This window comes from Elaeis guineensis, chromosome 7 (genome assembly GCF_000442705.2).
Source record: "Elaeis guineensis isolate ETL-2024a chromosome 7, EG11, whole genome shotgun sequence".
Lineage (NCBI taxonomy): Eukaryota > Viridiplantae > Streptophyta > Magnoliopsida > Arecales > Arecaceae > Elaeis > Elaeis guineensis.
The window spans coordinates 92,910,733-92,931,742 of record NC_025999.2 but is presented as its reverse complement, the minus strand read 5'-3'; the positions used below and the strand labels follow the sequence as shown (position 1 = coordinate 92,931,742).

At 34.7% G+C, this 21,010-nt stretch overlaps 1 protein-coding gene across 1 annotated transcript in view; it reads left to right on the top strand.

Moving 5' to 3' along the window:
- LOC105048545 (uncharacterized) overlaps nucleotides 1-20,804 on the top strand; it is a 40,760-nt gene extending 19,956 nt beyond the window's left edge. Inside the window, exons 10-23 of the mRNA XM_010927879.4 lie at nucleotides 42-131; nucleotides 1,960-2,040; nucleotides 3,993-4,136; nucleotides 8,053-8,135; nucleotides 12,165-12,303; nucleotides 12,437-12,520; nucleotides 14,295-14,456; nucleotides 14,540-14,627; nucleotides 16,241-16,318; nucleotides 17,620-17,686; nucleotides 17,764-17,863; nucleotides 20,057-20,173; nucleotides 20,263-20,319; nucleotides 20,447-20,804. Coding sequence (XP_010926181.1) covers nucleotides 42-131; nucleotides 1,960-2,040; nucleotides 3,993-4,136; nucleotides 8,053-8,135; nucleotides 12,165-12,303; nucleotides 12,437-12,520; nucleotides 14,295-14,456; nucleotides 14,540-14,627; nucleotides 16,241-16,318; nucleotides 17,620-17,686; nucleotides 17,764-17,863; nucleotides 20,057-20,173; nucleotides 20,263-20,319; nucleotides 20,447-20,587 — 1,431 coding nt within the window. The 3' untranslated portion in view covers nucleotides 20,588-20,804. The remainder of the gene's footprint in view (nucleotides 1-41; nucleotides 132-1,959; nucleotides 2,041-3,992; nucleotides 4,137-8,052; nucleotides 8,136-12,164; nucleotides 12,304-12,436; nucleotides 12,521-14,294; nucleotides 14,457-14,539; nucleotides 14,628-16,240; nucleotides 16,319-17,619; nucleotides 17,687-17,763; nucleotides 17,864-20,056; nucleotides 20,174-20,262; nucleotides 20,320-20,446) is intronic.
- The last annotated feature ends 206 nt before the right edge of the window (nucleotides 20,805-21,010 follow it).

Below are 21,010 nucleotides of genomic sequence, written 5' to 3'. Positions count from 1 at the left end.
CTGCTGCTCCTTTGTATTTATTCTTGACTGTCAGTGTGCAGCATTTCAATTACAGGCTGCTAGGAAATAAATTATGTGAGAGTCTTCCCCCTGTCACTTCTGCTGTAGCTGTATTGGACAAAGTTATGCAGGTATTTTGGATATCCTAATTAAGGACCTTTTTTTTGTTTTTTGTTTTTTGGTTACATATCCTCTTCTGTTCAGGGAGATTATTCTTACAATTATTGATTGTTCACAACATAACTTTTTATTTTGTCTTATATATATATATATATATATATATATATATATATATATATATATATTTATGCACACTCTTTCAACAGATTCTTCATTGTGGTGTAAGTTAGTTATAATTTAATGAACCTTCATGTCGAAGTATGATCGCAATGTACATTGGTTAGGAAATAGACTTTGGAGATCTAAGCCAGTCAATATTCTGCTGTTCTGGTATCCATTCTGGAAAGCAGATGGTTTCCTAAGCTAAGCAATACTTTGTACTACTTCTGGTCGAAGTTTTTGTTTGCAATATCTACAAAATTCTCTGTACTTATGCTGTTCTCTCGTGGGGCCAATTTATTGTTAGCAAGAGCAACACTGGTTTTGATTCTTTTGAATTCAATTTCCTCTTTCTATCGACTGCATTATGGAGCTTTTCATAATATTAGAAAAATTCAGATCATGATACTTCATTATTTCATACAGGATTTGAATTGCTGGCACGTTTTACTCTTTTGATCCCACTATATCTAAATTCCATATTCAACAAGTTCTAGCTGTCTTTAAAATCTGGTGTTATAGAGTTTAATGAATCAGTAACACATCGGCATAAGAGGAGGCATTCAAACTCTTTAATGCAGAGAAGCTTCACAGTCTGAGCTGAGCTGTATTTTTTTTTTTTCTATTGCATTTGTAAAATAAGTTATAATAAACTAGGAAACATCATGTAGAAAAGCAAGATAATAGGATATGATTTGCTTTGTGTGACAATATTTTGTAAAGGTTTAACATCTGGCTTATTATTGTCAAGTGTTTGTTGTATAGTTTAAGCAAACAAAGATTTATTATACCACAGCTAAGCTTGGCATTTGATTACACATGGAGACATCATTCAGTGGTCAATATAAGAAGATCCTTTCCCTCTACAAAATGATCAAATTCTGATATCGTGCCTCAGAAAGAAAGGCATAGGATGAGGTACAAGTTGTGTTACATGAGCTTCTTTATGTGATGCGATGCACTACTAAATATAGCCTCTCTCATGAGCCTCAAAATGTGTATGAGAGCTTTGCCTTGAGGCTTGTGATGAGGTGAGCCTTCGAGCTAGACACTGCTTCTAAACATCCTATTATTCTGCCTTTCTTTAGCAGTTCTAGAAGTTTATCATTGTTCGGGTAGATAATTGCTGATATCTTTGTTACTGGCTCACTGCTAATGGAAAATTCTATGAGTGTTGCTAAAGTTTCTACTAGTTTCAAATTTCAAATGTTAAGTATGACACTGAGGTGTCTTGGCATTTACTTTCCACCAATTTTTGCTGCTTGCAATTTTAACATTATCGTACTTCTGACAGAGTATTTGAGGCATACCAGAAGGTAACTTTTGTTTTTTTATGTTGCTGATGAACATATTCTAGTGATTGAGCAACGAACCTGATAATGTGTTTGGCAATTGATTACTAAATTTGTATTTGCAGCTTGTTATGAATGCATGCCTTGATTTATTTGCACCTTTTTGAGATTGATATGATGAATAGTTTACCTTGATTTTGGTCATTTACATTTTACAAATTGAAATATGTATATGGCAAGTATGTGAAATAATAATCTGAGATGATGATCAGGCTTCATCAAAGTAACTTTTTTTTCCTTTTTTAATAATGTAAATGTTTTTTCAATCATGTTTAATCTTTTCCATCTCTGATGTGTATTTGCTTTTATGCTGCATCACTAAATGCAGGTGATTTCTCAATACAATCACCTTAACGAGTACTTGATAGTAGCAGATGCTTATTTAGACATCATCCTTCAATATTCAATGGTAATCTTGAAACTATCTTGAAACTTTGACTTTTCATCTTTGTCACAATGTTTGTATCTGCCTTTTCTTTTGGTTGTTGGTTTCTTTATTGTATTTAGTGCAGCTTTTACTTTCTTCTGGATTGTGGTTTTTCCTTCTTTAAAGGTCTACTGCCAGACAATTTGTTTCCCATGAGTTTCCTTTTTGATTATTATATCTTCCATTTGTGGTATTGATTAAGAGTTGGGCAAAGTTTTCCCATCACAGGAAGGTCTTACCTGATGAAGTTTATTCAGAAAGTGGGCCGATTTTTATTAGGCTAGAAGTTATCTGGAGAATAACTGGCTGTAAAATTTTTGTTCAATGAACTATGCTATATAACGGAACATGCTTTTTAAATATAATGTGGAATAAACAATCCAAGCATCACAACTTATTCTTGCTTTGGTATGATTAAAAAATTAAGAAGGTCATAGCATTGTCTCTTGTTTATATTCTTAACCTGGTGGATCTCTATTCTTGTCTAAACATTGAAGAACTCAGTAAGCTTATTGCATATTATTCTGGATAGGATTTACTTTGGATCACAACCATCGAGCCTTATCCCAGTTTTTTGGGGTTGGCATAGACAGAGGATGACATTTTCCTACGTGCATTTAACAACCTAGAAAACTTTCAGGTTAGAGCAGAACTTGTAAAGCCAGTGGGTGTTGGGCGGCGTCATGTAGGGGCCTGCAGACAGTTTGTGATGGGTTGATCAAGAGCATCACTGCATTGTGTGGGGCAGGGGCAAGGCATGTGTTGTTGTCAGGTTAAGATATGACTAGAGTGTGACAGTAAAGAAAGGGGTTCCACTTGTGGGTGTGGACCAGGCTTTTGATGACCGTCTCAGGTTGGAAGTCAGTATCATTTGGTGGTTCACCCATTTGCTTGCATGCTGTAGTGGTTGCCTGCTGCAATGTTGTCTGCTGCATGAGGAATAATGGGAGACAGCAAAGTTGGGTAATTTCATGAGTCTGAAATATGTTTCATTCCAAAAGAGATTCAATTCTTGCTCTCTTTGCCAGCTTAGGTAGTAGTTTATTTTAATTTAATTTAATTAAGTTTATTTCCTATAATCAGGTTATTGGGCTTGAATCTGTGATAACCAATCATCTTTAACTATATGCACTCTTCCCTAAACTTAGAACCCTGCCCAATAATGTATGAGTTGTTGGCCTAAAGTTGGATTGATTTCGGAATGTGTTTTGGGCTATCGGCCGCTACTGCAAGCCCTAAGGATTAAATTTCACGTAGCTATCTTCGTGTCAAATGTTTTGACTTTAGCATAAAATTTTACTGAGGACGGAAATTTGGAATCTCAAAGAGTTAGAAGTTGGAATACATTTAATGATTCCTTGAAGAGTCCTTTATCCTAGACTATGATAAAGTATTTGGTACCAATCCTGTCTTGTCTTGTTAGTTGAGAGTTAGAGATAGCATGGCTTAAGAAGGAACTCATGTCAATGAGGTTCATGTAGAGAGTTCATCATAAGATAACTATCATTAAGTGGTGAAGATACATTCGATAACAGTTCTAGTGGACGAAATTGGTTTGGTAAATTGAATTGTCCATGTGATGGACAAAGTCATCCTGTGTGGATTGGATATGGCATGTTATTTTGTGGTTATATTGAATGATTATATCCTTATGTACCAGCTTGGTCAACAAATTATCCTCATAATCACATCTCATACTCCATTCATGCATGTCAAGCTGCCTCGCAGAGGTAACGCATGTCCATGACATTTTGCTAGTTTTGGTCCAGTGTAGCATTTATTTTCATGTAAGCTGAGGACAGTATATAGATTCCATTTGTGGTGGGTTATAGAAGTGCAAGGACTAAGCTGTTATTATAGGTGTACAACTACAACTTTATGCTACTTTTTGACTTTTTGTCTTTGTTATTGATTTTTTTGAAAATATATTTCAGGATTACCATCTATCTGTCTTTTTAGATGGCATTTTGAAGCGAGCAGAAATCAAAAGAGCTGATGAACATGAATTGGAGAGTCTGCAGTCTATTCTGGTTAAACTTGTCAATCACTTTGATGGATTGGAAGATGCGTTTGCTTTGGTAATTACTTTCTGAAATATATTCTTGTAAATATCTTTCTTTTAGTTTTAAATGGTTATACTTCTGATAAATGGCCATGTAAATGTCTGTTGGTTCTCTATTGAGAACTTTTTGATGAAGTTTTCTAAAATGGCATATCAACATGGTGCTATGGATTGAATTTGGTTTGTCATTCCGTCCATTTTCAATCTCATAGTGACAGGGAGTGTTCAAGCTGGATGCATGATGGCTTCTGACTCAAAACCCTTACAATAATGCTATACTGAGTAAAAAGAAAAATGACATGAATCCAAATAAGATATTGCTTCCTAAACTAAAGTAATTGTAGAAGATATTGTTTGATGGAATGTGATAATAAGCGTAATCATCGATGACCATGCATAATTTTTAATTACACTAGGAATGTTGGTACAATGTTACACAAAACTACTTTCCAAATCAAGCATTAGTGAAAATTCTCTGATCCATTTGTGAAAGAAGACTGTGATTGCTCATAAGGATTGCTTTCACAGTTCCTCCTTGATCTATGGTTGTCTATAGGTTTCAAAATTTGTGAAGCATATTATGATTCTATTGAAGTAAACAATCTTATGTGAGTGACAGGAACATGGGGATCAGATCTACACATGATGATTCCTTTGGGACAAGATTTATGGAATCTGCTTCTATAGTGTTATTGTCCATGGTCGTGTTAAGATGGACAATAATTCAGGATATTAAGGTCAATGATCCTCAATTAGGTTCTGATATTTGGGGCAAGAGCTGATGTTATTGCTACATAATTCTCAAGATCTTTATGAACTTGAAAATACTAATCAAATGTAGATGGACATATTAGTTTCTAATCAAGGAACTACTTTCTTTTGGTTGAACTAAGGTAGCTGAAGATGAAGAAGTACTATGAATCGAGGTAGCTGAAGGTGAAGAGATGTTAGGAATCCACTTCTTCATGGTGAGTTCTACACTCCCGCTTGGGTTAAAATAGTCGAAGTGATAGCTTTCACCTCTTTTCTATGTGAACAAGAAAACTCAGAAAGGGGCAATGAAGAACCATAAATTGGTTTTGTTGTCAGATTGGACATGGATTTCTATGTTTCATCAATTCTTGAATGGAGAAATTGCCTAAATCCAGAGCTTATTTAAAAATAATGTTCCACTATTTCCAGCAAATGGTTGCATCCAGATAAACAATACACATCATGTAATCCTTCTGAATCAATATTAGGCCCTGGGAGTTGTGGCAGTGGCCTTTGATTATGGTACATAATTCTCAGGATTTTCTTGAACTCAAAGTACTGATCAAGTAGCTTCTTTTGGTGGACCTAAGGTAGCTGAAGATGAAGTACCAATAATCTATTTCTTTATAGTGAAGTTCTCCACTTCCACTTGGCTTGCAGTAGTCAAGTGATTAGGCGATAGTTCATAGTTCATACCTCTTTTATCCATGAACAGGAAGACTCAACAAATGGCAATGAAGAACCATATCTTGGGTTATCACTGTCAGATTGAACTTGAATCTTGTATCGTCCATTTGTTCTTTGAAAGGAAAACCTGCCTCAATCCACAGCTTATTCAGGAAAAAAAATAGTATATTAACTACTTTCTCCCAGCTCCATAAACTTGGAAAAATGTTTGTATGAGCTTGAAGACCAAACTCACTCTAAAACTTGATGGTCTTGATAACTAGAACTCTCTTGGGAACCAAAATTGGTCTCCATGAATGATGAAACTCATGTTACCTAGGAAATCAAACTCGCTGCATAAGGAGAATATAATTTGATACCTAATTGTGTAAAATCTTTAAGCTTGAAAAGCAAATAATGTACAAGATTGAAGAAGACCAAGAAAAAATAGAATTGGGCTAAGAAAAGGGGGGAAGAAGGCTGAAGGACCCATTAAACCATAGGGTATGTAGGAGAACACTATAACACTATGTGATGATCATTTTTTCCATCAATTTTCAGCAGTAGAACTTTATTTTCAAGACTGTCTCATGGCTTTGATTAAGAAAATTTCAGAAATGAATCCTGACATAGTCACTTGTGGTTGTTTATTGTAAACATTTAAGAAGCCTTGAATTCTGAACCATAAGTCATACTAAACTACTATAACTGTTGCTAATTGAAAAGGTAGGAGAAGCAGCCTATAAAATAGCCCAGACTCAGTTTTGGTTGCCACTTGGCACAAAAATGCAAAATTGTGATCCTTAGCAATCTTGCTGATTGTTTGAATAAAAGAAATTTTTAGGTGTATATTCCTCATCCAAAATCCAAGTTGAATGATTCTTGATTTGTTTGGGAGCTTATTAAATGTGTGCTTTCAATTTCTTCATGGTTATGTATATCATCCATTGAGTTTCAGAAAAATCTTTTATCATCATAATCATCAAGCCTTGTCCCAATATTTACATGTCAGCTTTAGATTACTAAATAATGCTAATGCATAAATAGAGCATGTTTATGTGACATCAATGACTTAATCCATGACAATCATTTCATAATTTGATTCTGATTTCTCTGAGTTCACTAGTGACCATATCTGTACCCATCATGTTTGTTTATAGATTTGTATGTGTGAGTGCAGCATGATTTCTGTTCACCAGCTTGCACACATTTATAAAGATAGTATTATGTCAGAGCCATACTTTTTAATTCAAATTTCAAAGAATCTGATGTGTTATATTGAGTTCTCATGAGAAACTCATGTGACTAAGCAAAGTAGGTAAATTGTATGAAAGTTTCTCTTCACTCTTAATTCTGGTCTTAATCGTGTTCTATAAATCTAATGCATGTGGACTTCGTACGACCGCTGTTGTCCTTTTTTAACTCTCATTCTTCCATTCTTTGATCCTAACTATTATTGACACATGATAATTTTACTGCAATAGTTTATTCTAACAGAGGGTTTATCTTGTAACTAACTTATTATTGTTGTGCCTTTTTCGTTCCTGCCACACAATGCAGATTCAAGGAAGGAACAGACTGGTTGTTATGTTCTGAACTCTGAAGCATACTACGATCTTAAAAAATAAGCCAAATTATAGGGATATTAGTTAGGAAACTAAGTTGTCTCTTTTGGATTCATGGACAAATGCCAAAGTTTTTTATGTAGTATGACCATGTAGGATAGGCATGTGAACTTAGCACTAAAATTATGAGTCAAATATTCTTTTTTTTTGAATTTTTAATGATTGCAAAATTGTCAGCATCACAACATAGTTAAAATTTTCTCAAAAAACAAACATGTGGTAAATGATGTTCTGAGCCAGGCACTAAAATTATTAGTTGCTTCTAGCATTTGTTAGTGATTTGTTTTTGTCATTCCATCAGTAGAATATTGCAGGAACTTGAGATTGCATTTTTAGATAATCAGGAAGTTCGATAACTTAAACAGCGGTTGAGGATCTGGCAGGAGGTTACAGTTTGTACTGTCACGAGATTCTTATTGCTTTTGATTCTCTTCTTTCTATTATTAAACAAATCATATTTTGTAATTTCAGGGGAAATTTTTAAATTATGCATTACTTCATTCTTAATTTTGACGAATACTTGATTTTGTTGTATACTGAATTTATCATTTTAAACCTTGTTCTTTTAATGGTAATATACTGCAATCTCTCTTTTCCTTTGTCCCACTGTGTGCAAATTATTTCCAGTCATAGTGCAGCTGTTTTAGTAATCATTATCATTCATATTCCATCACACTTGCATTCTACCGTATGTATTGCTTAGCTTTGTAAAAAATATTTTGAAGAAATTAAATCCTCTCTTCTGCTTTGCGGTGCAAGCTGATGTCTGAGGTACCTTTTGTTTCTTAACAAAATTGTTAAATTTATTATAGCACTTGTTTGAGCACATGAAAACCAGACAGATTATGACTGCTGCTTTGGGAGTTTGACTCCATGTTTATTTTGCAGAGCCAATTTTTGGAGATTCTTGATCTGCTGTATGGAAGCACATGCGACATAACCAATATGCATATTCTCCTAAAGGCAACAAGGTATTTCATCCTCATTTTCTATGTTTTATCTCCTATCATGAAATGTCATCTTGTCTAGAGGTTCCCAATTGTCATCTCCGTTGATGTAAAGAACTTTCTGCAACTGCCATTGACTTCCTATATGATGTTGAATTCAATATGTTTTTTGTGAGTTGGACTCCAATGGATTTTGAGTTTAAACTTGCATGTAGTGCTCTGAGATTTGCAACTAAGGATGAGTGCAGGCATATTAAGTATAAGTGTATAACCCTCTGAGCTCGGCTTTTATGGAACTCATCAAACATTACTTGCATAACCCCTGAAACTGAAACAACACAATTGTGAGCAGTAGTGTTCAAATTATGGTCATATCAATTATTGTTGCCAAGACTTAAGTACTTGAATCAGGAATGGGTGTGAGAGCTGATTCAAGTGGATGTACAGAGAACTGAGTATATTGCAGTTCAGGAAGCAAAAGTGCTTAGGAAGCCTCTACATGAATAGCAATAATATGATATTCTTATTTAAAATCTTTTGTTCACTGGTGGTTATTTCTTTATAATATACCTATGCTTATTATACATTTGATACATGATTTCCGAAAATGATACAATTATACATTACTTCAATTGAACTATTTGTCTTGGTGAAGTATGGTAGCTAATTTTCTTGTTTGAAGTGTGTATAAAAGCATTAAGAGGGATGTGGGTGAGACACCATAAGTAGAAAACTCTGGCTACTAAGGCGCCATTTTGCTTTTGGAGGGCCAAAATCTCTTTTGGATGATTCTGAATTGTTTGGTAAACAATTTGTATTAGCTTTCTAGCTCCTTCAAAAGCTGAAAAAGGTTTACTAGGAAAAGTTCCAATTTGGAGCTTTTAGGCCAAACGATGTACTTGAGATGCATTGGAAAGTTATTTTTGAGCAAGAGCTTAACCGAGAGGCCTAGGTTTAGGTGCCAGCAACAGAATTTTTAAATAATTATTTATTTTTTAATTGTCATAATCATTTAATTGGCATCTTTTTATTGCCATAATCGTGCATAGCATTTTGAGTTTAACCTTATGATGATGGGTGGGAACTACCCTTCTAATTGTTTGGAGATTATAAATTACCGGAAGAAACGAACGTGGAACAAAGCCAAACATTGAATAACCATGGGATGAATGTTTTGCATGATCATATTGCTACACTTTTTATAAGTCGCTAACTTGTTTATATAGAATATTATGCTTGTAGCATAGATGTTGAGAAATATTAGTGAACATTTATATTGCTATCATGATTGTGGATATATGAACAGTTTATTGCAATTTTGTATATTGGTGAACAAAGTCAAACATTTATGTTGTTATTAGAATCAATAACCACTTATATTGCTGTTATAATATTCTTTGTTACTTGGCAATCACCTATAGAAAACAATGACATTATTTATTATATTATTTAGATTAAAATAGAAAAATAATTTATAAATTAGCAATTCCTTATAATAACAATGTTTGATAGCACAAAATGGCAATAAAGTATAATATAATAATATAGTAATATATTATTATAAATCTTTTTATATTATAATAATCATATTAGAATAAAATAATATTATATTTTATATAGTTTTATAATATAATACTATCATAATATTATTTATCAAAATAAATAAGTCATGAATTAAAAGTTTCTGATAGTAAAAATAGTTAGACAATTGAAGTACTATGCAATGTCCTTTGTTGTCATTTCATCATGCTAAAAGTACTTTCTCAGTTTGGTTACCAACAAGATGTTAAAGTTCCATAGCTCTTCAAAATTATGGTTACTAAATAGCAAACAACTTTATATTGAAAGCTCTACTAGCAAAAGCTCTACTGCTGAAAGTTCTATAAACAAAAGCTTCACTACCTGTAATAGTGCCAAACGGGCTCTAAATCTTGAACTAATGCAAGTAGATGTTGCTTTAACTTTTTACTCATGTTATTTTTCTTGTCACTCTTTTGCATCATCTTTGAAGAGTTTGTTATAACATTTGCTGTACAAATAGATGTGAATAGAGACTTTGCCGCAAGTACCAGATTTTCAGTTCACATTGCCCAAAAAAAATCCTAACTGGCTAAAGTTGGTGTCATGCCTCTTTATTACTTGGGCACAATGCCATTCATGGGTAAATAAATAGCTTCACGACAATGTTCAAAATACTGTTTACAACCCTGTCCCGTTCAAGGGGCAGTACCATATGTGCATTAAGGTGTCAACTGGTACACCTTTGAGGTGAACGATATGCCCCTAGGATGACCTATTTTAGCCTCAAAAACTATTTGTTGCATTTATTATGCTTTTTTTGTCCTAATCCTATGCATCCACAAGAAATATGGTAGGGGCATTGCTTTAAGTGCGCCGGTCATTTTTGGATGTGCCTTGAAGTTTTGGAGTTGCTAGTCTATTATATAATGCCACATAATTTGTAATAAAGAGTACATTGAAAACAGACATTATAGATTTAATGGTTAAAATTCAATTATGTTATTGGAAATCATTGAGTTAATGAGTGCGATGTTTCCAATTTGATAAATCATGCTAGTTTGTGTTTCCAAGAAATCATGAAATCAACATTAATGATTGAATGATTTCATATGATTAATTTTCTTTAGTTCATTTAACTAGAAAACATATTTTGAACAATATACGGCAAGGGTGTAAATTAGCCAAGTTCGAGTTGAGAGTCAGGACAAACTCGAGCTCGACTTGATTATTAACGTGGCTAGCTCGAGCTTGAGACGAGCTGAGAGTACGCAACTTGAGCTCAGCTTGTGGTAACTTGGGCCAGTTTGAGCTCTCCTCATTAGTACATAAGCTAGCTTAAGCTCAGCTTGTTAGCTCGTTTAGGGTCACAAGATGCGGAAGGAGATGGTGAGGTCTTGGAACTAAGGGACACAGCTGTTGAAGTAGACGTGGATAGAATGGGATGATTTTGAGTAGATCGTGACAAGAGATGAAGATGAAAGCTGAAGAGAAGGGGATATTGTGACTTAGCTAGCATCGAAACCAAAAGTCGGAGTTTTCTTTTTCTTTTTCTTTTTTTTTTTTTCTTGGGGGTGTGGGGGAGTGGAGGGGAGGAGGGGGATGAGAGAAGAAAAGGGTCCCTAAAGAGTGTAGATGGGGAAAAGATAGGGTAGGCGGCTCTTGCTTCTATCACAGCTCCCGTTAAATATTCATCTTAGTTGCTAGATCTTGATCTAAGTCGACCTAAAAAGAAGATGGCCCAATGCATGAGGCTCCTGCCATTGAGAGGGTTTGGGGAGGGTCACACACACGTAGATTGGTTGTTTCCATGCTTTTTGAACTTATGATCTTTAGAGCATAATGGAGCAACCTTACCATTGTGCACCAAGGCTAACCTTCTGTCAGACAATCGAGCTAAACACCTTTATATGTAATAAGTTAAAAGATTAGTAAAATATTTTTATAATGAATATGTATACTTATCAAAAATTCAGATCACAGCGGGACTTCCCGTGGGACACCGGGACGGGTACCATCCCATACGTCGGGATAGGGCCATCCCGCTAAGCATCCCAGAATCCCATTCTAAACATAGGTTTAGAATGGGAACATGTCTGTTTGTATCTAAGCGATCTGCATGGGTATAGTGTGATGCACAGCAGGACAGGTTAGTATTATTTGACATAGGAAACAAGTCTATAAAGACATACCAATATGATAGTCGGTGAAATTTGAATGCATCATAGGGTATTAGTTATTCCATGTTGACACTTAAATCTTTGAGTTTAAATTGCTGTCACTTGGCGGACAATGAAAACCTGGTCAGGATAAAATAAGTCCTACGACAAGACCTTATTGTGATCTTGAAGTATTTCTTTTTTTCCCTCAATTACTTCATAATGACTTTCAAAATTAGCTCATCTGTCATTGTTTTTGTATTTACTTATTAAATTGTCACAGCCAAATTGATTACCAAATTGTAGAACATATCTTGCACATTTCCATTTATTGTTGCTCCAGTTAGTAAACTTTTTATTTTATGGTGCTACACAGGACTGGTCATGTTCGTGATCCTAGAGCCATACAATTTCTCTTCGAAATTTCTCAAGCCCTTCATGGTAGCATTGATATTTCAAACACAAATGATGATTATCAACAAAGGGCATTCCTCGTATCTCGTTTTATTCACTTGGTAGATAAATCTCCTTGAAGTTAAATAGCTCTTCCATGTATCATATTTTTGGTTGTTATAGGAATTATAGTGATAGATCATTCGCATTTACAAATCAACAAATGGCAATTCAGAAGGTGTTTTTACATCTTAGGTTGATTTTGGAGCTGAAATGGAACGCCATTTAACATTTTTAATAGAATGCCGTGCAGCTTTTCATCATATTAATGAGCTTAAGGTCAGTATATCCCATGGATGGGCTTTTCTTGTCCAGTTATTTATGGTTATAGTTGCAGATACTACTCCATTTAACCATTTGTTGTATCACCTGTCTTTTCTGCCCATCTAACTTGTGCAATCAGAATAATCTTCAAGACAGCTCACTCAAAATAGAAAGCTAGTAAGTTTAGATTTTTTTTTTTTTTTAATGGTCTGTGTGAAGGACTGCTAGTTATAGTATGGCTTTAAATTGCAAAGCAGTTCTTTTTTTCTGACTAATATATGTCATCAAGGCAACAGGGAATGTTCTCTTTATGAAGTAATACATTCCCATCCATCATTCCATGTCTAGTAATATTGAATTTGATGAGCATTATTGCTAGTTGACATAATTGCGAAATCCACAATAAAAGGAATTTGGTATGACAAGACAGATTCCTATTTAGTATATGGGGATGAAGCCTGCTTGGGCTAGATCTTCATCCCCATGGAATGTCATTATTTAATACCAAAACTTAATGAAGATTTATGGGGATCGAAAGTCAGAGAGCCATCGCCATGATGTTTGCCAGCACAGTGCAGTGCAATAGCTGAAAGAATAAAATTGACTCAGGTGACTGAATTCTGTTGATCTTCCACTACAATGAATATCCTCTTTCTTTGTTGTGGGGAAAGAGGATAGGGGACAGAGAGACAGCATCACATTAGACAAGTTATTTATGTGCATATAGTAAGGACAGCTACTTATTGTGGTGGTCCATGAACTTGTTGCAGTTTTTATTTTATTGATAATACTCTTAAACTTGCCTTTTTTGTTGAACCAAATAGACAGAGTCATGATACAAGACAGAATGGTTTTTAGCAAGGTTTTAAATACTGGTACCGGATCCTGTGTCCGTTGCTGATCGGTATGGTACGGTACCATACCGGCCTGCACCGAAAATAAAAAATTCAAAAAAAATCTCATCCAATGGCCAAAAAAAAAAAAACAAGCTGTACCGCATCGTATTGCATCGTACTGGCCCATACTATGCGGTTCGATCCGATTCAAGCCATTTTTCGAAAAATCGGTCGGAACTAAATCGGTTTTCCATCGGTACGGTACGGTACGAGGTGTACCTGCAGGTTTAGGCTGGTATGAAATACTATGGTTTTTAGATTTTAGACCAAGATATTCCATACCATACCGAACCGGACGGTATGGACTATGGAGCATACCGTACCATACCGATTCGATATCGGTATGTGGTACGATGGTCATGCTGACACTCGATATGCGGAACCAGCCCTAGATCGACATAGTAATAGGGTGGCACCACTATGGGGTCCTTTACTGAGATGGCATACCTTGCTTTAGACTATGCAATTTTGTCTAAATACAATTAAATCAGCTTTTTGTTTGCATGTCTTCAGCATTATGCCTTTAGTTCATATTTTTTCTTCTTTAATTCTGAATTAGAATTGAACTTTTATTTTCTGGTATCTCCCATGACCCATCCGGGGTATTGCACCTGGAATCTCATACTCTTGCAACCATATCAGCACATGCTGCTTAGCTTTTTGTCTCGGCTCAAGCTGAATTTTTGTTCTTTATCTTCTTTCTGCAAAATTAGAAGATAAGGATTTTATACAGTACTAACTATTTAGTTTTATCAACCTTAGTTCATTCATTAATGTCTTCACTAGCTTATAAGTATTTGTTTAAATTGTGCACTTCATGGATCACATGGATTATGAACTTTTGTTTGTTTACCAGTGGACAAAAGTTTTCTAACTGTTTGTCTGGATTTCAGGATACTCTAGTTCATTTGAGCAATAATCTAGCAGTCAAAGCAATTAAAGACACAGACAAGCACTTGAGTTTTCTTAAATCTTGTGTTGCTTTTAATGAAGTTACAATTCCTTCCATTTCCAATGGCATAAGGCGCATGAGTCTTTATCTTGAGACTGCTGAGGTAATTTTTTTCAGTCGACAGATCATTTTCTTCCTGCAGATTCTCATCAGTGCTTCCATACAATTTCCCCCCTGCATGAACAGGTTGCATTATTTGGTGGCTTAGATTCTCATGCAGAAGGACTTGTTAATTCAGCTATCAATTGCTTGCAATGTTTAAACGTCACAGCTGGTAAGTTTCATGTATTCTCCTATACTTTTAAAGATTAGATGAAATTATTATGAAGTAGTTACAACGTTGCACTTTCAATGTTGTCCATACTTGATATGGTCTTCTTAGACGAGATGGACTACAAAACTGTTCTCATTCCTCTTAAGAAGAGCTTCCTGATTCAATTTTTGAAGTTTTTGTAAGTTGTTGATATAATTCATGGCAGAAACCTTGAGATAAGGTGCATAAAACTTCTGTGAGCTTCAGTATATGGCTTCTTCTGTTATCTGCCCCTAAGTAAGCTAGTCATGGACTGAAAATTGATTTGAGTATCCCCTGAAGTTGGAATGGTGATCAGTAGAGTAGTTTATATTGTTGTACCTTCAGAAGAACATATAAATGCTTAGTATGCCATCCTTGTTTTGTTGAGTTCTTTTCATGCATCATCTTCATCCTCAAGTATTTTTTGGCTTCATGACCTAAACAGGAGTCCTCTTACTTGAAAACATGCTAGTATCAAGGCCTACAACAGCGGTCTTAAGCAACTGAGTTTTGTTCCTGGAAGTTCCTGTCACTTGTGGATGATTGCCATCTTATTTTGCACCAGCATTGTGAGATTATCATTGTCAGTCATTACTATTGCAACTGTCTGACCACTAACATTACCAGAATTTGACTTTCAATGCTGCCACTAACTTTTCATGAGTCCAAATTTTTTTAGGGCATTAGAGGAACACCTGAATAAGAATGGCACCTTTGGACTTATTTGCCTATTGCCCATCCCCTAGCATGTGCTACGTGCTACATATGAATGGTGAAACCAATCAATAATGCTAGTGCTATGCATACCTGCCCATCATAATCAATGCATGCAGGGGTGGCAAAAACTGATCTGGCCTGATCTAAACTTGTCTGGTCTGAGTTTGGATCAAGGGCTTCTCAGTTTTGATCCAATTTGGTAATACGTCTTGGTCTGGCTTTCACTTTTTTTTTTATTTGGAGCTTTGACCTGATTCAGTCAAACAGAGTTTGATTTGTCAGGTCAGGTTGGGAACCAGGACAAGTCATTAGGTCACCTTGTTATTTTTTTGTTTAGTTAGAAATACTAAACTAGAGTGAGGAACTTAAATTCCAATGAATACGGGGAATAAAAACCCTGAAAAAATCACCTCTATAGGCCATGCTATAGATTTTTCCTCTCTATTGTTTTATTAGATTTCTCAGTTGGGGTTTGGGACATGTTAGGTTGGATTTTTATCCTAAAGTAGGCTATGGATTAGTAAGATTGGTCATGTCTTGGCAATCTGTCTGCCAGCAGGTTCAGGATAAGGAGTCCTGCTGCAATGTCAGGCCAGGTTACAAGTCAGACTAGCAAATGATATTTTTCAACGTTTTAAGTTGATCTGACCTGACCCATTTCCCCTCCCTACATTCAAGCTTGTACTATCAGCCAATACTGTACTGTACGATAAATGATTTCATTTCGGTGCATGGCACACGCAGTCCTGTATGCAATACCTTGATGTGAACTGTCTCTGCCTTCCTCTTCTCTTGTTTTAAGCTGTTTTACATGTAGGTCTCCTTAGTATTGCTTTTTCCTTTGTTCCAGCTAATCTACATGTTTACTATCGCAGGTGTTCACAAATCAATCGATGTGGATCAAGTTATGTCATTAACATGCAAAACATGCAGTCTATTAGTTATGATACCAGGTCACTCAGATTTTTTCCCCTTCTAACAATTGCACTATGATATTAAGAACTTTCCACTTATTGGTATCTAAAATTTGTTATGTATGGAGATTTGCAAATTCTCTATTAGCAATTAGAAGTTCCTTTACGACAATGTCCTTGTTAGTTTGAAATCCTAAAACTTTCATTGTTGCACCTGATAGTCTGTCCATGAATGAATCTCACACTATCTTGCCAAACGTCAGGTAGGTGAATTTAATGAATCTAAGATGGTTGTATCAACATACCATTACAAAAGCAATTTATCTGTGTATCAGTAGTCAGCTTCTAATATTCCACAATGCTTTTTGTTTATGCCATTTAGGATTTTACTGGTGTACTGGATATTAATCCATATAATAAGAGTACATCAATGAAGGTGGTCGTATAAGAAGGCAATATGGATAGGGTTTGTATAAATAGATATGGTATTAAAATACCTTTGCGAACAAGTTATGTGTTGGTGTGTCAGTTGTTATCATCTTGCAACGCTTTTGTTTGTCATTGTATCTTTCAGAATTTTTAATGAAATACCATGTCAGATGTTACTGGTGTATTGGAGATTAGATCTAGATAATAAGCATCATCAGTGACTAATTATTAATAACCTATTCATCATCATTCCAAGCAGAAAATATGGGCTTCTTTCAGCTAAATAGGTACTAAATATCATATCATACTATGCCAAATGTTGGCACATACTAGTTAATGAACAAGGGTATGTTGCCAAGGCTAAAAGTTACAAGGTCACAGTATACCCAAATGTTTATTCTTGGGCCAAATATAAGAATTTTGGCACAGGAGAAGTGGACACTAATCAAGCAAAGTCAATTAACAGTTAGGTTTATTGAATGTCCAACACAATATATTATCATATTTTGTAGTGCTTTTGGAGGACTTCAATTCCAAAATGATTATCCAATCCTTTTTCTTAATTCACAATTTTTATATGTCAAGAGTTGAAATATTTCAGGAGGTTTTTGGTTGTTAGGAGGATATTGAAAAAGGAAGAGCTTGTGAACTCTAAACAATTATACTCAAAGTAAAAATTTCTATTCAAAGTTTTGAGGAATTTTGTGAAATTTGATTATACTACAGAAGACCCAGTTGTCTAAAATCATTACTTGTCTTCAAAAATAGAAAACACAAAGAATTCACAACATATGATGATTTTTTAGTACATCTGAGTGCACCTGATAGGGAGGGGACAAAAAACTAGAAGGGTGTTAATTAAGTTTCTTTCCAGATTTTTTTTTTAATTCTATTGCTTTCTATTATTGCAGGTATTCATGAAGAAGGGATTGCTTTCTTTGTGCGAAGCTTAATATCGGTTTTAAATTATCAGTCATTGTAAGTCTTAGGCAAGAAAACTGCCTTACTATATGTTGGATCTTGTTGTGACTTATATCTCAATTCTATTGCTTTAGGACATCATCAAGAATCAAAGTAAAGATATTATGTGCTGTCATCTTGCTGTCTGCAAGTCTGTCTCAAAACCGGCTTCCTTACCATGCAATCAGTGCTGAGGTATGAGTTTTTCAATAATGGGAGCATTTAACCAAATGTACTTTTCATGTACAAAATAAGATTTGTGAGGGGTGTAATTGAGCCGAGCTGAGTTGAGTAACTAGAGGCTCGAGCTCGACTCGATTCAAAATACTTGGGCTCAAAACTTGACTCAAAATCGATTGAGCCTTAATATCCAAACTTAAACTTGACCGATAAAAATTATAAAAAAAAAGAAAAAAAAAAAGAAAAAAAAAAAAGAAGATCAACTCAACTTGATTCGAATATCAATTGAGCTATACTCGACTTTGAGTTAGAGCTTGAATTTGAGCCTTGGTTATAATTGAAAAATATGGTTAAAACAAAATATTATATTATATTTTAATTAGTAAATTAATTATTATATTATAAATAAAATATAATATTATTATAAATATACACTTAATAGGCTCATGAGCCTTTGAGCCAAGTATTTTGCTATTCCGTACTTGAGCTCGGCTCAAGCTCGATAATAGTCAAGTTGTGCTCGAGCTTGGGTTGTGATATTGCCTTGGATACTTGGTAAAATCTTTCAAGTTTTCAGATCTTGGATTCTCTTTAGGCGAACACAAAAGTCTGTAAAAGTATAACAAGCATCATAGGGAATGTAGTGAAATCAATGAACAATTAAAAAGGGGTTGGGGGTGGGATGGGAGACGGCAGAACAGTTTCTCTGTTTAAACCAATCTTATTATCCTGTAAATGCTCTTATAAGGAACGAGTTCACGATAGCATCCATCTTCTTTATCAGCCTGTTATATACTCATGATGGTTGATAGAAATAAGAATTTTCTGAGAAGAATTGGAACTACAAAATAGTATGACTTGGTGAAGAATAATCAGAGATATGGTATTCTATGTGCTTTACCACCTCGTTGGAATTTGGATTATTAGAAATATAAATATCGTTTAAATCATTGAACTAGGAAGGGATTGGAACAGCAATTATACTAAAGAATATGATATAATTGCATTTATGTCATTGTATCAAGTTTTAAGAACTAAAGAATATGATAGGCTTGTCTGGATGGTGATAAAGTTGATTGTTCCTAGCAATCCAGCTCTGATGATATAAAATTGAGGAATCCTATAAGGTAGACCATATTTCATACTGTGAAAGAAACCTTGATTTAATTAATGAAGTTGACTTTGATCATGTGAGGTGAGAGTAGAATAGTTTTATAGATGGACTTTCCTAATGATCATTGTGTTCTAATTGTTAGGGGCATGCTCCATATCAATTGGATTGCTTAATTATCTTTCGCATTGGTGCTTTTTCTGTGGAGTAGCTATTTCAGTCTTCCTTAGAATTTCATGTAATTTCTTTTTGTGACAGTTCGCGTTTTTACAAATAAAATAATAAATTGCTTCCTGCTGCTTGTTGATAGAAACTCTAATGGCTGGAGATGATTTATGGATCTTTTTTTTCAAAAAAAAAAAAAAATGGTGATTACAATATGAACTTCTGATTTTTTTTTTTTCTCAGTAACAAAGATATGGTGCTCTTCATATTCAGTTTCTAAATTATTTTAGTTAATGCTCCATTTCCAAGAAATTAATGAACATAAATTGTCAACTGATTTTTTTTTTTTTTTTTTAAAAGTCTTCTCTTGTTTGGGTCAACTGAGAAAGTCGCAGCGGAAGTAGGTGGGATATGGTTGAGTTTCTGATTGACTTCCGTTATTTTCTGCAATATGTCCATGTAAAGTACAGGAAATATTCTGCGCCTCTTAAAGAAAACTTTGCCTGTTAATTTCTCCATATTTCTCTGTCTTTTAACTTTCTTCTCATTGCTGAATATTGGAATTATTATTGTCCTGTAACTAATCTTTGTTTGTTGTTCTTTTGCTACGGAAAAATGAAAGAAAGGAAAGGAAATTCAATGAGAGGACAAAATAAAAATCAGGAAAAAAAAAAAAGAAGAAGAAACGAGAAATTTCTCTTGTTTCTTTAACTAGGAAAATAACAAACAGAATTTGGAGAACGTTGTTTGGATGTTGGTTACTATCTTGATCTACTTGACTTTTATTGTTTTCTTTAAAAGCTTTTCCTGAAACAGATGAAATTAGGCCTTCGAGATTTTTGATTTTTTTTCCTCCTACTTTTTAATTATCAAATAAAGCCTAAATTTTGGTGATGCCAACATGCATTTGTTTATTTTATGTATCTATTCAGGTTGTGGGCAATGATCAGTTATTCTATGGAGAGCCATCCTACCATCAAGAGCTTTCATCCATCTCCAGTCTTGCTCTTCAGAATCTGGATGATGCTATTGGACAAGAATCCCATTTGGTAAATGCTCATTTAATTGCTGATTACTAACATCATAATACATTTTTCCTGTGACCTGCTAAAGTTTCATTTATCGATGCTTTGACAAGGTTACACGCGGAAGCTTGGCTCTTGAAGCTTGTAATTGCCTACTTGTGTCTTTTAACGTAGGTCCTATTACTTGCCTTTCCATGTTGGTTATGTTAGTGAACTTTAAATCATCAAATTGGTTGCTTTGAATACATAGGTGCAGATTATCTGCTAATCTTAGAATTTTCTCACTATGATGCTCAGGGAAATCGTGAACTATTTTTGAAATGCTCTGGACTGATTGAGATTGCCAAGTCATGTTTGCATCCAAAGGATAAGTATCTACAGTCCACGGTTAACTTCTTTGATAAATTCTCCAAAAAGGAAGGAGTTGCCTTCAGTTAAAATTGATTGTTTGTTAGTTCTTCATATTGCCGTGATAATTTATATATATCCACACACTCATTTCCATGTAAATCCTTCATTTTTGGAAAAGGTCGGACTGCTAAACGAACCTAAAAAGGTTGGGTCTACTTTTGTCCCAGTCCATCTGTGCGTATTGTTGGCTCCTTTTTATTACACCGTCTTAAAAATAGGTGAAATGAATTATGTTTCAAATGAATTTTGTGGAAAACTGTCATAGGGTCATTTCTAGTTCGTGTCATCTTTGTTAACTTTGTTTTTCTTTAACTTGATTAATGATGATTGAGTTCCTGTTGGGTCCTGGTGGTTGTCAGTACCATACTTTCAGAATTGCGTATCCAGGTAATGGGAACATAAAGCTCCAATTGTATGTCTTCGGGAAGTCGATCATTGCAAAATGGGTTT